The 15,949-nt window shown below is 38.1% G+C and overlaps 1 protein-coding gene across 1 annotated transcript; it reads right to left on the reverse strand.

The window, feature by feature from the left end:
• Nucleotides 1-1,141: 1,141 nt before the first annotated feature.
• YKT6 (YKT6 v-SNARE homolog) lies at nucleotides 1,142-15,663 on the reverse strand. Its single transcript, XM_051976462.1, has 7 exons — nucleotides 15,304-15,663; nucleotides 12,130-12,212; nucleotides 10,640-10,740; nucleotides 9,851-9,955; nucleotides 8,111-8,176; nucleotides 6,195-6,296; nucleotides 1,142-4,093 (listed from the first exon to the last, which is right to left on the reverse strand). Exons 1-7 carry the CDS (start codon nucleotides 15,405-15,407, stop codon nucleotides 4,058-4,060), a joined length of 597 nt encoding a protein of 198 aa, XP_051832422.1. The 5' UTR covers nucleotides 15,408-15,663; the 3' UTR covers nucleotides 1,142-4,057.
• Nucleotides 15,664-15,949: the final 286 nt, after the last annotated feature.

Below are 15,949 nucleotides of genomic sequence, written 5' to 3' on the forward strand. Positions count from 1 at the left end.
GCACCTTTGTACAGAGCACACCAGGATCAAAGATGCAGAACCTGGGCTGTGAAAGGACTCATTCATGGTCACACAGGCCACAGTGGCCCACCCAGCATTTGAGCCCAAGATCACCTACAGTGTGCCAAGATAGGGTGGCATCTCCATGCCAGCTTTACCCACCATCTTCTTGTGAGGAGATAATGTATCTAGAGGGACGAGCATGCTGGGGAGAGGGACATCTGTGGCTCTGAAGCTCTCCAGGGGAGGCTGAGGCTGACATGGCCACTTTGACTTTAAAAACTCATCTAGGAAAGTTAAGGGACCCAGAACTTAAGAAACCAGAAGCTCAAAAATTAGTGACAAAAGGATTTTCCCTAGTGATCTGGGGATGGGAGTTGAGATTACGATTGGTGATTTTTTTTCTTCTTCCTTTTCTCTTCCAATGTCCCACATAACAGCTCTCATACTCCATTTGAGAATGAACACTCATCTTTTAAGGAAGATTTGGTGGGAGTTAGCTCTATATAGAGTATAGGTTTTTTTTTTTTTACATTAATGATAGATATTAAAGATCCAATTTAGAAGTCAGGAACAAAGCAGTCATTAAATTAGATGTCTATTTCCAAAACTGTCTTGGAAAACTTGAGATATGAAGTTGCCACGGCAACACTAACTAGGGCTGGATAGGATGTGAGCTACTCCTTATAGCCTTTGAGCACACATAGCATCACAGCCCTTGAGAGATTACACCAGGTAAAGCACAAAAGAAGCAAAGAGGTCCTTTGTAAAACCGCCATTTCTCCCTCACAGGTGACCACGACCACAAATGTTGTTCTGACTGAGGAATGGACTGTTAGTTGTAGCCAGCCTGCCCTCTGGCAACAGAAAAAGGTGTCTTACCAGCTATCCCCATCTCTTGACCTCATAGTGGAAAACAAAACTAAAAAACCACCAGGCTTAAATTGTCTTAAAAGATATAGTGGGGGTAGAGTAATTGTCATGGGCGCTCTTTGACAGAGAAATATTTCAATATCACCACCAATCTTTAACCATGTATTCTATGGAAGTTCAATACTAAAAAGTTCAACCAGAAATACTAAGCATCTACAGTGAGGCACCTGTCTTAACTCCTTTAATCCCAAAAAGAGCCACAGGTTCGTTTTCATATTTCAAAAGACAACTTTTATACAGACAGGAATCTCTCGAACAGAACATACAGAAGTTAAGATAAGAGATTATTAAAATACACTCTTTGCCAAATAGTAAATGTTTAGCAAAAGCATTAAGTTAAAGAAACAAGAAGTTACAATAATACACATAGAGGATCAAGTAACACAACACCACTGCTGAGAGTCTCCTCCCACCCTTCCCTCCAAAAGGCATCCTGCCAGGGCCATGCCTCTTGCTTGCCAAAGTCGTGCTTACTGGAGATGCTGAGGTTAAGTTAGGAATGAAAGATTTTGCTTTCTCTTAGCTTCCAAAGTCAGAGAACTCTATTCACATTGTATCACAAGCTTCAGACTGTTTCTTAAAGATCTCATATTGTCTCCTGACAAATTTCAGGGAAATTTTCAACTCTTATAACCATAATGAAAGAGGGAAAAAAGACAAAACCAGAGAATGGCATTTATCTTTCACATTTAAGGATAATTTGACTTAGAGCTGAAAAAAATTAGCCTAGTGATGAAGTACAAATTCCATTTTTTTTTGGCCACAAGTCTATGGAGTTAGCAGGGTTGAGAGAACTTGAGATTGTGGACGACCTCCCTATCAGTACTGATGTTATATCTTGTGGCAGAGGGAATGTTTCCAATTTTGTAGTAGGTACTGTTACCTATAAGCCAGCATAATTCCAAAATTGGAACAGCCAATTGCCACTTATTAATTGAATTTGTCCCCCTACCACCCTAAATTCTCCAGTGAATTTTATGCCAGTTTGAGATTTGAAAAAAGTTCACAGGGTCAGTGAACACTTGATTCAGTGCACTATATGGGCCTAATATCTTTACAGTTAGTAAAAGCCCTTTATGATCTTTACCTTCAAGCTGAGCCATGGGAAGCAATGTCTTGGGAAGAATTCCCAACTAATATGCAAATAAAAGATGTACATCAAATAATGCATGACCATGCTGACTCACAATTTCTGTGGTTGTTGGATATCATTAACTTTAGACTCTTCCTTTGCAGCCCAGCTCTGGCACATGAATTGCTCTGCCTGAAAACACTGTATAACAATAAAAAAGCAGCTCAAATACATCCTATTTAGATGTGGCAACAAACAACTGTCCAGGGGTCAAGACTGCTTAAGATGGCCTTACTATCACCCTAATCTGATCACCTGAGGATTCCTGCCTGGGTTGTTTGACTACTTTTGCTTTTAATACCTTAGAGGGATGAAGAGGAGAAGTCTAACCCCTCAAGGAGCAGTAACTAGAAGCAACTATAGTTCAGTAGGTCAACATAAAATGAGTGTTTATTAATCTTATTAATGCTAGCTGAGCAAGTCAGTGTTACATCTGGGTGACTAGGCACTGAAGGAGCCAGAGAGTTTGGCCTACGTTCATACAAAAAGATGCTTTTAAGCACAAAGGAGGCCAGATAACTTCCTTAGCTTTTACAAAGGATTGGGCACGCTGCCTCTGCCAGGCTGGGAGCCTCTAAAATGTCTGCCAGCCCAAGACAGGGATTGGATATGCCATGGCATAGTTGGCACACTTTTCCTGGTATAAATCAGCAGATGGCAGCATGAGTCTAAAAGACATTCTCCTATTTATTAAGACTCACAAAAATGGGTAAGTCTCTAAGGCAGTCACATGGCCAGAAGGACAAGAGAACTAAGGTCAATTTTCAGTGCAAAAAAAAAAAAAAAAAATCATTTGTAAGAGTAAAGGACACATTATTTTGGACCAGAAATGCAATATCCAAGATATGTCAAGTCACTGCAAGGCTGTGAGGGGCTGCTCAAGACGCAATGCTGGTTGGAACTCCTACACCCCAAAGGATACTCACAGCTGATTATCCTGAAATTAACTAGCTTTAATAAAGTGCCCTACTTTCTTTTCTTTTCTAGATATGCTGGCTAGGATAATCACTAGGTTTATACCATTCAAGTATATCTGAGTTCCTCTCACAGACCTCCCTGCCTTGAATAAGTTGTACAGAACTTTATGGATAAGTTTGTCAGGATAGGTCATGAGCCCCAGTATAAGGCAGCACTGGAAAAAATGGGAACACACATACAAGCTAAAAAACAAAACTTGTGAGGGTCCAAAGATGTGTTAGGTTGAGGTATGTTCCTTGTTTCTCATTATAAAACTTTTCCATTGACTTGTCAAGGTCTCAAGGCTTCAGCTTTTTCTTTTTTGAGAGAGCTCCCACTCCCTGAGGATAAAGATACTAAAGGATCTACTAAAAAATAAAAGGAACTTCATGATTGATTTGAGGAAGGGAAGGAAAAGGGACTCCCCCACCCACATGTAGCTGGGTCACCAGAGCTCACTTTCATCAACTGCTAAGGAGGTCCTCTCCCAAGTCCTGCACAGTGGCAAAATTCCCATTTGTCTTTAACCATACAATATCCACCTGTACACTGGAGTTACTTCCTTCTAGTGTTATTATAATGAATGTAAAAAATAAAATTAAAAAAACCAAAAAAAAAAAAAAAAAAAAAAACAAAAATAGAATCAAGAAGAGATTTGGTCCTGACTTTCCTGTGGGGTTTTGCAGAAGTCAGGGGGCCTATCAAATCCCTCCCAGGAAATTTATCAGAGAAATGAGCCCTTCAGCACCTACTGGAGTCATTGAGAATCTTTTTTCATTCTGCCTCCACATATGATCTTTTTGAGGCTCATATTATCTTTTCTTTTGGAGAAAAATTACACTTAGGCATACAAACATCTCCCCAAAGCCCCTCCCACCTCGCCCTCAGCTCATTCCAGGGGCTGAAATCTGAAATGAAATATTTTCATTTCAGGACACGATTTGAATTGCTTTCTTCTTTCCCGGGTGCTTTACAGTTCTCAACATGAATGACAGGCAAAGTTTCCAGAGCAGGGTCACCACTGGTTGGGGGGGGTCACATGATCTCACAGCATGAGTTTTGTTTTCGGGCCTTGGAAGAGATAAAAAATTGGGAAAAGGTTAAGAAAGTTAGTAGATAATAAAAGCAGTGGGGCAATGTGCCTTTTCCTTGGGAGCCACCTGTCAGGGAAGGCTACAACAAAGAACTCTGTCACAACTAATGTCTACAAATAAGGATAATGTCTGATTAGACAGCCTGGGACCTAGATCTCTTCATCTATGCTTTCATAATCACGTTGAGGCAAGGAACTAGGAATGGATAGGCTGGAGAGAAGTTAAGTCTTATTTTGTACTTTCACAAAAAATACAAACCCCCAATTCACCTTCAAAAACAGAAATAAGGGTTATTACCAAAAAGTAGTTCATGTCACCAGGAATACTGCAATAAAGTAATGTTTTTAATGCTAAGGCTTTTTCTCACATTTCATAAGTATGATTAAAAAGTCTTTTCAGCTAACTGGTTCTAACCAATTAACCCTTCTGTCCCAAGTCTCTCAGAATTTTGTTGATTTTGTTAACATAATTTTGACATTTCTCTCAATTAGTTTAGAAAATGATGCTAAGGAGAACAAGGCTGTGTGTATAAAAGCCAGTCAACAAACATTTATTAAGCATCTGCTATTTGTAAGACTCTGTCCTTGGTATTGGAAATCCAAAGAAAATCATCATCAGATGCATCAACATCAGAGCTCAAGGTGCATACAACACAGGATTGTGGGTGTGAAAGAGACATACACAAATAAATATAATGCAAGTTGGGTGAGTGCAAAGGAGATGTCCAACAGGAAGACAGGAAATTCTATGAAGGAGAGATCACTTCCAGTTTTATTAACATTAGAGATTTCATAAAAGAAGTACCATTTGAGCTGAATGTTAAAGGGAAAGGATTTCCATAGGTGAAGATGAGGAAAGAATCTTCACATGCAAGATGGGGAATGAGTACATAAAGATACTAAAGAAGGCTGTATGATGGTCATCATGAAGAACCATATGGACCAATCAACACTATGGTTTCATAGCCACTGATCATTTCTTTAATCCCACTTAGGTATTTTACAAATGCTGGTTAGTTACAAAGTGAAAATGCATAGATGGATGAGTTTAGTTTACACAAAACTCAAAGCTCATGTCTTAACATCTTTTTTGTTAAAACAATATTATTTTTGTTTAAAAGATAAAGGATGACATCATGGCCTTTTCTGAGAATTGCCTTTATTAACAGGTTCTCTGTCCTCCTTCTTTTCCTTTATACATTTAGCTTATTTGTTTTATTCTCCCAGTAGAATATAAGCCTCTTGAGGGCAGAAACTTTTAAATTTTGACTTTATATTCTTGATGCCTTGTATATAGTAAGCATTTAATAAATATTGGATGAATTGGTTTAATCAACTTATTCAAAAGAATAAACTAAATCAGATGGTAAGCAACCCTTTCAACTGAGAGTAGGGTATAATTTCAGAAACCCTTTAAGGGAAAAAAAAAATTACTGACCTTAAAAAAAGAAACTTAGTTTCTCCCATAAGACAGAAAATTAGTAAAGTGGTAGTGTGGGATAGTGTTGAGTCCCTGATTAGAAGTCAGGGGTCCTGGGTTCAAATCTTGAGTCTAATACTTACCTGTGGGAGCCTTTTTTTTCCCCCTCATTTATAAAGTAGGGACAAAAAATACTGTTGAAAGGAAAAATTTTTTTTAAACCTTCAAGTATTCATAAAAGCATCTTATTGCTATTAGTTAAGAAAAAATAGACTTGGTATTAGAGACATCATAGAATCTCCCCCCTTTCCAAGTAACTCAAATGCTGGAAAACCCTACTAGAGGAAACCCATTAGAAGCTGTTTCCCAGAAGAGGGTCTGCTTCTCAGCACCATTAAATACTCTTCTTTTCCTTGACTCAGATCCAGAAAGCACCTAGGTACAAAGTCACCATCATTCCTGCCATCTTCCTCGCCAAAGATATGGATGTGACCTTATATGTACCAAGAAGCTATTCAAAGCTCAAAGAATTAACATATCAATAGGCTACTGAATATTCCAAGAAAAGTCTTGCATAGGGAAGGAACATATTTAATAACACAGGGCTCATTTTAAGAAAAGGCTTTTCAGGGAAGAGGTGGGGGTTGTTAAGTACTTACGGTTTTATAGAAGGCTTTGGACTGTGTTCCTAGCACTTCTGATTTGGACACCAAATCATCTAGTTTTTCTCCTCGTTCTAACAAAGACTCCATGGTGTTGTGCTGGATAAAAGAGAAAAGAACTCTGTGCAAATAAATGATGATGAAAGATGAGCCATGAGCACAGGAAGTCACTTGGAAGTCAACAGAGAACTTATAGAAATTCAGTTACCAGAGAATAGTGGGTCATCATTTTTAATGAAAACTACATGAAACTACTATGAAACTCAAAACACTTCTAATACACAGGCAGAACATATCCCAAGAGAATAATTTTCTATTATCCTTGGGTTAAAAGTGGCATTTTTCCTGGAAAGATGATTTTTATAAGTGTGAATTCTCTGGTGGATGAAAAGTTAAAACCCTGGCAACTGCTCAGAGAATGTTGGGAGAGAGGGGGGAAAAAAAATCAGCCTACAAACCAAAACTCTTCTACATTTGGTTTTCATTCTCTTAATTGACTTCATTAAACTATGAAAAGGAGCATAGCAGAGTGTACAGAACTGGCCTTGAAGTCAGGAAAATTGAGGTTTAAATCTGACGCTGACAGTTATTAACTGCATGACCTAAGTTACACAGCTTTCAATGCTTTAGGCTACTCTAAAACTGTAAAAAGTTTGGCATACTATAGTGGGCTGAAGTTATTCCTATGACACTTGCTGGCTAGGTAACTCTCAACAAATCTGTCATTATTTCAGATAACTTTCAAACTATAAGTTGAAGAACAAGTGCTGATCTGCATTGGTATAGGGAACTTGAGGACCAAATAAAATTTTAGGAGGACTATGTAAGAATTACTTTATCAGTACTTTTGAATTTCTACATTGGGAAATTTTGTTCTGAAAATTAACAACATTTAGATGCCCAGAAACCACCACTTCTTTTAAAAGCTATGATAACGGGAATGGAATGGAAGATAATCAAGAACTTTCAAAACTGAAAAGGGAAATTACCATCCCTCTAGTATGCTGGAATTTGCCACACACTGTCCCTATGTGTGCACCGAAGCTGGCTAAATCTTTATAAACAATTTTACAGTGATTTGTGGCAAACATATTTGAATTTGCAGAGAATGAAGAATGTACTTTAACAAATTTTTTAAAGAGGTAAAGGAACACAAATTAATATCTCTTAATACATCTAATGAGTGTATTTTTATAAGATAAAAAAACTGGTTTTATTGGATGAAAGTGTGATTTTTCAATTCCAACTGGAGTTTCACAACAATTCATTAATCAATCTAATATGCCAAATCAGAGATAAAAACTTAGCTGTGATGAGAACTTCTCTGCTCTCCAGATAAGAGAAAGAAGATTTAAAAAAAATTTCCTTCGAATTCCATGCCAATGTTAAGATTTTCAGCAAATCCAGGCATCCAAAGATGTAAAAATTAAAGGTTACCACCAAATGCCCCACACTAAAATCCAGACAGTAAGGTGATACAGATATACTAAGAAAGGCATGGAAATGTAAAAAAGAAATTAAACCCCTGATACAGTCATCACCTCAAACCCTTACAGAGTTCAATCTTTATGACTAGAGAAAATAATATTTGTGAAGAAGACATTCCCAAAAGCAAACAGTACAAAGGATTCTTTATAGAAGGGATTTAAAACTCTATATCTAAAACAGAGAAAGGTATGTGATAGTGTGGAAAGATACTGAACTTGGGAATCAGAAGCCCTGAGTTTTGACATTGTGTGGCCTCAACATGTCACTGAAGAACAGATTTCATATGTAAAGCTGAATGTCATACTAAGTACTTCTCAGGAATGTTTGCCAAATCCTCTGTGAACTCTAAGAATACAACTCAATACAAACAACTTTCTATCCAGCCCTTCAATAATAAATTGCTATACCTTCCAATTTTCACTTACCAGAATGATTTTGGTCTCATCTAACTCAGCTTGCACTTTTGTCATGGGGTCTGCTTCTCGAGGATTCTAGAAAGGAATAACAGGCCAGTTCAGTTAGTCACATGAAAGCAAATTAAAAGGAAGCAGGGAAACATAAAAAGAGGAAGACAAATACTGTACTTGTAGCTATAGAAAAAAGAGCAAAAATCAAGATGCCAGATCCCAGCTTTCAAAGTCTCTTTTAATAATCTGGATTAAAGCTTTCAAAGTCCCTTTTGACAATCAACAGTCTGCAAAGAAATTCCAAATTCCCAAGATGTGAAAGGCTGTTTCACATTCTACCATTCTTTTAAACAGAGTTCTGAAGATGGCAGCATTAAAGGTTGTATCATTCAGGGATGTCAGCCTACTTAACAGACCCTATGGAAATCAATGCAACAAAGCCTTATTAAGCATCTGCAGCTTAATAACATGAGAAACATAAGAAGGGGTGTAGAAATATAGCTAGGTCAGAAAGCCCCATAAGACATTCTGGGGCTGTGACCCCAGACAAACTATTCACTTTCTCTATTTGCAGGCCAGGACCTCTAAAATTGCAAATTACTGATACTGAGCTATATTAGCAAAGTGAGTATTAAAGAGAGTAAAGTCCCCTCTCTGGGTGTAGATGGCTCTCTTCATCACAAGATCATTGGAACTGACCTCAATCATCTCATTGTTGAAGAGAGCCACATTCATCAGAAATGATCATCACATAATCTTGTTGTTGCCAAGTACAGTGAACTGGTTCTGTTCACTTCACTTAGCATAAGCTCTTGTAAGTCTCTCCAGGGCTCTCTAAAATCATCCTGCTGATTGTTTCTTACAGAATAATAATATTCCATAACATTCATATACCATAATTTATTCAGCCATTCTCCAAGTGATGGGCATCCATTCAGTTTCCAGTTTCTTGCCACTACAAAAAGGGCTATCACAACCATTTTTGCACATGTGGGTCTCTTTCCCCTCTTTAAGATCTCTTTGGGATATAAGCCCAGTAGTAACACTGCTGGATCAAAGGGTATGCACAGTTTGATAATTTTTTGAACATTGTTCCAAATTGCTCTCCAGAATGGCTGGGTCCATTCACAGTTCCATCAACAATGTATCAATGTATTAATGTCCCAATTTTCCCATATCCCCTCCAACATTTGTCCTTGTCTTTTCCTCTCATCTTAGCCAATCTGAGAGGCGTGTAGTGGAGTTGTCTCAGAGTTGTTTTAATTTGCATTTCTCTGATCAATAATGATTTAGAGCACCTCAGATAATCAGAAATGGTTTTAAATTCTTCATCTGAAAATTGTCTGTTCATATCCTTTGACCATTTATCAATTGGAGATCCAATGGGGTTTTCTTAAGAAAGATACTGGACTGGTTTGCCATTTCCTTCTGCAGCTTATTTTACAAAAGAAGAAAAAGAGGTAAACAGGTTTATGAAAGAATAATGTGAAACAAGTCAGGTAAGGGAGGAGGAATTTGTATTTTATCCTAGAATAAGAGAGAGCTATTGATGATTTAGGAAGATTACATGGAAACTGCATAAAAAATGGATTGGAGAGACAAGACTAGAAGTAGGGAGGCCATTCCAATAATCCAGATGAGAGGTGATAAGAGAGCATGAACAACAGTGACTGACATCTAAAAGTACTTGGTCAGTCTAATATTTCAATAATCTTAAATAATAATCTTTTCCACACAAAGTTTTTCTTGAAATATTACCTGATATTTACTAAGATAACTATCCAAAGCTTCATAATGTATTGTAGCAGGAGATCCTACAGGCCAGTCTATCCTGTCGACCTGCTTAGAGAATTCATCCAATACCTATAAGAAAAAGCAATATATTTTCATCAGGGTTCCCACCATGGGATTCCCAGATCCCAAATTAAATAAAGCTCAAGCAGTGGTCAGTTTCTCCAGATCCCTAAAAATATTTCCATACTTCCAAAAGCCAAAGACTAAGAAAAAAAGGATATTTGATGGAAAAAATGAATCAAACTGAAGGCTCTCTCCCTCCTTTTCCCAAGTACCACTGAAATACACTAACAATCTGCCCAGTGCTATAATCGATCTTAAATCCAGAGAGCTGATGGTGAAATCTCTCTTGCTTCTCTTCGCAGAGAAATAATAGGCTATGCTGTCAGACTTTCCCAGTATTTCACTGACCTCTATTTCTTTGATGCAAGGGAAGGTTCTATTGAGAAAGTGGCAGTCGTGAGGAAGTAATAACAATGTTAAAAAAAAAACTCCAAACCCAAAATTTTACACAGAAAACAATGGCAATACCATTGTAAGAAGAAAAAATTTGGATAAAGGAATTGATATTGAAGAAAGATGATTCAGTTTTCAAATATCAGAGGAGATACTAATAGCAATGTAGACGATGCTGAAGCAAGGCATTTTAATCCCTCATAACTTAGCAATTACACTATGTTTTCATATCCTACAGTCTCACTAACATCCACATACATTTTCTCAAAGTTCTGTCAAACCCCCAAAGCAACTCACCTTTTCCAGCAAGGTGAAAGCCACCCGGGAGGGATACTCATTGTCTGCAATAACCACACCTGAGAGACTGTCGTTCCGCACATAGACATGACATAAATACTCTGAGTAGACAAGAAATTACATGTGAGAAAAGTATTGGATGGTGAGTGGAATTTGGGGGGTGGGGAGTCTGGGAGATGGCACAGATTACACATGCTGGACCTGGAGTCAGAAGACCTGTGTTTGCCATCTGGTACTTACACTACTATTTAGTGACTTTGGGTAAGGTATTTCCCGTATCTTGATCCTTCATTTTAACGATTACAAAAGAGAAATAATTACACTTCACAAAATTGTTGTGGGTGTGCTATAATGACTTTAAGATGCCACATGGATGTGAGTTGCTGTTATTTCTATTACATAAACCCAGACAAGGACCACTTGAGAATCAGATCTCAAAATTCACAGATAAGATATCTAAGATATCTTTCTACAAAGCTGCTAGACCAGGGAACTCTGGAGTTAGACACCTGGATGTCAGGTTAAGTTAATATAGAATAGTAACACATTACACGTATATAGCACTTTAAGCACATGATAAACAAGGATACCATATGTGATAGAATTCATATAAAAACATCAGTCAAGTGCTTGATCAAAACATTTCTTAACCAAGGAAATGACCACTAGCTTTATTCACAATTATTTTTTTTTTTAAATCCAGTACAGTATTAGCAAGATCTCATAAAAGAAAGATAGCAACTTACAATGTATTTGATGTTAAAGAAACTGGTCACAAAAATTCAAATGCCAAACAATAAGACAACTAGTAAGAGAAAAGAGTAAAGTAAAGATTTGAATTAAACAGAGACTCTGAATGGGTGGAAAGATGAGAAAAAAATAATGAGAAGTGAGTCATCATCTATGCTTAGCAGATTTTGGCTTCCCAAATGGGCAAGATTCAATTATTGAGTTCAAGTACATAGCTGGAATGTATATGAAGAATCATCTTAAACACAAGAATTGGAAAAAAGGAAAATCATGGATTGAAGGAGATTGAGAGAAATTTTAAACAAAAGCTTCATCATTCTATTTCTGAGGAATGAAAATTACAGGGAAGCCTGAAACCTTACAGTCATCCATACCACACATAATAATTATTATTTATGGCATCAATAGTCATTTCACAATCTTATCCTTTTTTTGAAAGAACCATAACCAGTTGGAAAGATACTACAAATATGCCAGGCTTGTTTTGTGTGTATAGCTAATGCTTAGCATGAAAGGCAGGTTTCAAACCTTAGTGGAGAGACTGAATAAGAAACTAAGTCTTCACCAGTGGACAAAGTATTTTACATAGAAGAGTGATAAAAAGTGAAGGGAAAACAAGGGGGGGAAAGTGGTAGCCCTAGTATTTTACAAGCAACAAAATGTCTAAGTTACATTTTGCTTATAAATCTAGTCACTAAACGTCCACTCATCCACATACCAAACTTAAACATTTTCCTTACCTTGTTCTTTGACAGAAGCTCTGCTGCCTTTTTCTGAGCGTTCCACAATAAGTTGACTTGTAAAGGTCATGAATTCCTGAACACTGAAAAACATAACAATGTTAATTTAGCCTATCTCATTCACCTTGTCCACATGCACAGTAAATAACCCTTGAGAGCTTACATATTATAGAAAAATAGCCTGAGACTCTTCAGTGCAGGAGACTCAGGTCTGCTTCCTTTTCAATATTGTAATATAAAATTGTACAAGTGGAATATAATAAACTTCAATAATCTTCACCACTATACAATTACGTTAACCATTACATCTGTCTGCTATATATCTCATTACAATCTACTTTTAACCTTTTAGAAAATTGATTACCTCGTTAACATATTGTTCTACCCATTCTATCAATTAAAATCTTGAGCAAAGCACTATAGACAAAATACTATGGAAAATTATGAAAGTAGTCTTCATATTAAACACAGGAACACACAGTTGGCAGAATTATGTAAAGTATATGTACAACTAAATACAGATACACACACACACAACTACTAAGATATACATGGTGTTAAATATTATTAGAATGGCTATATTCAACTGATTCATAAAGGAATTGAATGGAATATTTAAGGATTTTGAAGTTTAAGGATTTAGTTAAGAAGGATCAAGTACAAAAATAAAGTGTATCACATTAGAAGGATTTATACAAAAAGGCCAAAAGACAAATTACATACACAAAATAGGTATGCTTTGCAAGAATATATTGATCACAGTATAGTTTTGAGTAGATTATAAAATACCTGGATCAAGATCTTTAATACAAGACCCAACAGGATTCTGAGAAGATGACATGAGAAGGCTGCTAAGAACATTGGATACTGCCATAGTATCTGGGAGATGGGGAAATGCCTTCGAGTATTTGAGTGACAATTATATGAAGAATTATTAGTTTTGTTCTGTCCAGCTTCCAGTGAGTTGAACAATGAGTTGAAATTAAATAAAAGAAGATTTAGCTAATTGAGTTACAAGAAAAGATTTCTCTGGAATTAAAGCTGTATGAGAGAAGAATGAGATGCCTTAAGGGTGGGGGGAGTAGGTAAGCAGGTTCCTCATCTCTTAAGGTTTTCAAGTGAAATCTAGATGATCATTTGCTGGAAAAGTTATAGCAAGGATTTCTATTGAAAATGGTAACTTCTAATATGCATTCTTACTCTTAGAATTCTTGATATTTTACAGTCAAGAAGAGATCTTTAAAAAAAGGAAACTTGAAAAAGTCCTGGAAAAATACAATTAAAGCCTCGATGAGGACTATTGGCAAAGAGAGAGCAAGGTATCCACAAAAAGTTAATGGTAACAGACTAGATCCAAGAGCAAAACAAGGTACAAATTATTCCAAAGCTTATAAACTTTTGAGAAAGTAATAATGGACTGAAATAAGAAAGCTGCGAAAATTCTTATTTTCCTCATATCCAAAGCTCATTTTTGGACAGGCAGGATTTCAGATGGTAGTATGATGCAGTGGAAAAATGACTGGACCAACAGTTGAGACACCTAGGTATGAGTCCAGGCTGTGCCTTGCAACTGACCTTGCAATCATGGAGAAATCATGAATTCCCTGGATCTCAATTTTTTCATCTGTACAATGGGGATAACTGCTCTAATTACTTTGTAGGATAATTATGAGTGACATAAAAATGATCTGAAATTGTATTTTACAAATACATATCATTTATACTAAGCACCACTTGATTAAGTGGAGCTGTTCTATAAACAATGAAAAAATTCTGTCCAGATGTGAAATTGGGTCTAAGGCTGTAGTTATTGAAGTGATTAAATACAAAAGATTCTTAAAATAATAAGTATTCCAAGAAAGTGAAAAGGAAAGACAACAGCAGAATCACAGTGATGATTCATAATTAAGGGGCAGAAAAAAATTGGAGTCAGCAAAATCATCAAAGATACAAGTCTGAGAAAAAATGAAGATAGAAGAGTCACAGAAGACAAAACTTAAAAGAATGCCAACAAAATGGTAGTCAAAAGCAAAAGAGTACCAGAATGAGATGGAGATGGTTTTTTGGACTTGATCAGAGACTCAATGGAAATATTTCTGGCAAGTAAAGTGTCAAAGGAATTGTGAAAACAGAAGGCAGACTGCAAATTTCATCATCTGCCTATAAAGAAATACTAAGTGAATTAATCGGGCAGGGATACTGCTCTGATGATTCCCCTGCACCCAGTGGCCCATAGGCATTATGAGATAAAAGATTAAATACATTTGGCCAGTGTGGCTTCTGATGTGCCACTTTGTACTAAAAACAAATTATGACTGAATACTAATTAAATTATTCCTAAGGTAGTGGAAAATTTGAGATCCAAATTTAATCCATCTGAGGCTAAAATCACCCACACCTTACAGAGGAAAAAGAAAGATCAGGTTCTTTAGCATATTAGGAAAATACATTACCTCAGACCTATCCAGGTCTACAAAGGGAAGAATAATGGACCTGGTTTTGGGGTTCAGATTAGCCACTTAGTACTTGTGGAAAACTGGGTAGGTCATTTCCTCCTCTGGGGAAATTATTTTTCTTCATCTTTAAAGGAGAGGATATTTTGGTAGTAGGTATGGGCATTTTCCAGCTCTACATAAGAAATCCTGTATTTCTAGGACTCCTAAAGCATCGTTTACCCTAAATTAACCTCACCCACTGACCGCCCATCACAAATATAAATACACCTAAATATGGCACGTCATATGCCATAATCATGTTTGCACAACTGACAGAAGGAAGGGATCTTAGAGATCATCAGGACCAATCCAGCCAGAAAAATACAAAAACAGCATGTACAGAGTGCTGGACTTGGCAAGTTCTGGTTTGAATCCTGCCTCGAAAACTCTGGGACCCTGCGTTAATTGTTTAACTTGCATCTGCTTCTCCACCTGCAAAATGGGGATAATATCCACCTTCCTAAATCTCACAGGCCTGTCAAAAGAATCAGGTGAAATACTGTGCTTAAACCGCTTTCCAAGCCCCCAAATACCGCAACTGTCAGTTACTTTCACCACTGTCATCTCGGCAAAGCATGAGATCACGCTAGGCACCAGTCCAGCCCCGAGATGGGAGAGCTTTTGCGATTCTCGAGACTGGGTCTTTCCAGCTCCACCAAGCCACGGACCAAATACCCACCTGGACCTCTGGAAGAAGCTGAAGGAGGACACATCGTAGGCGGCCTTCAAGAGGAGTGCTTTAGCGTCTCCTTTGTAGAGGACGCTGAGGCTGTAGAGCTTCATGGCGCCGGGGCAGGCCCCAAGCGCCGCCGCCTGCCGCCTACCGCCTTCTCAGCCCAGACGCCCGGGGAGAGGCGGACAGCTCGGCGCCGCGCACACTAACCGATTTCCAGACAAGACACACAGGAGCCCGGCTGACTGAAGTGGTCCGGAACTCCGCGCCCCGCCCCGCTCCACGTCCCAGCTCCTCCGGGGGTCCGGGGCACCGCAGGCCGCCAACAAGACACAGCCACCGCCTACCGCTCTCCCTCACCGGCGCCGGCAGCTGACTGGACCAAAACTCTGGCTTTCTTCCTCTTCTCTTGGTTCCGGTTCCGGTTTCAGGTCCAGGGACGCTCTAAACAGAAGACTGGCTTCTCTACCCCGGATACAAAAAGCTGGAGCCGGAAGCTATGGAGTCTGGGATTGCCACGGAGCGAACTGACAGGGATCGAGCAGTGCGCATGTGCAGTGCAGGCTCCTCCCAGTCTTGCCTGCCAAACCTTTGTTTAGGCGGGGTGGTGTGTGCTCCTTGACAAACTCTAAGGATACGAGTTCTGGAGTGA

This window comes from Antechinus flavipes, chromosome 2, assembly GCF_016432865.1.
Source record: "Antechinus flavipes isolate AdamAnt ecotype Samford, QLD, Australia chromosome 2, AdamAnt_v2, whole genome shotgun sequence".
In the NCBI taxonomy this organism is placed as follows: Eukaryota; Metazoa; Chordata; class Mammalia; order Dasyuromorphia; family Dasyuridae; genus Antechinus; species Antechinus flavipes.

Bases quoted from the DNA above. Each gene is read 5' to 3' on its own strand.
- YKT6 (XM_051976462.1), bottom strand. From the start codon at position 15,407: ATGAAGCTCTACAGCCTCAGCGTCCTCTACAAAGGAGACGCTAAAGCA. The intron at 6,297-8,110 runs GTAAGTGAAAAT...TCTTTTATCCAG, and splicing joins ATGAGACCAAAATCATTCTG to CACAACACCATGGAGTCTTT. The intron at 4,094-6,194 runs GTAAGTACTTAA...ATCTCTTCCAAG, and splicing joins CCAAAGCCTTCTATAAAACC to GCCCGAAAACAAAACTCATG.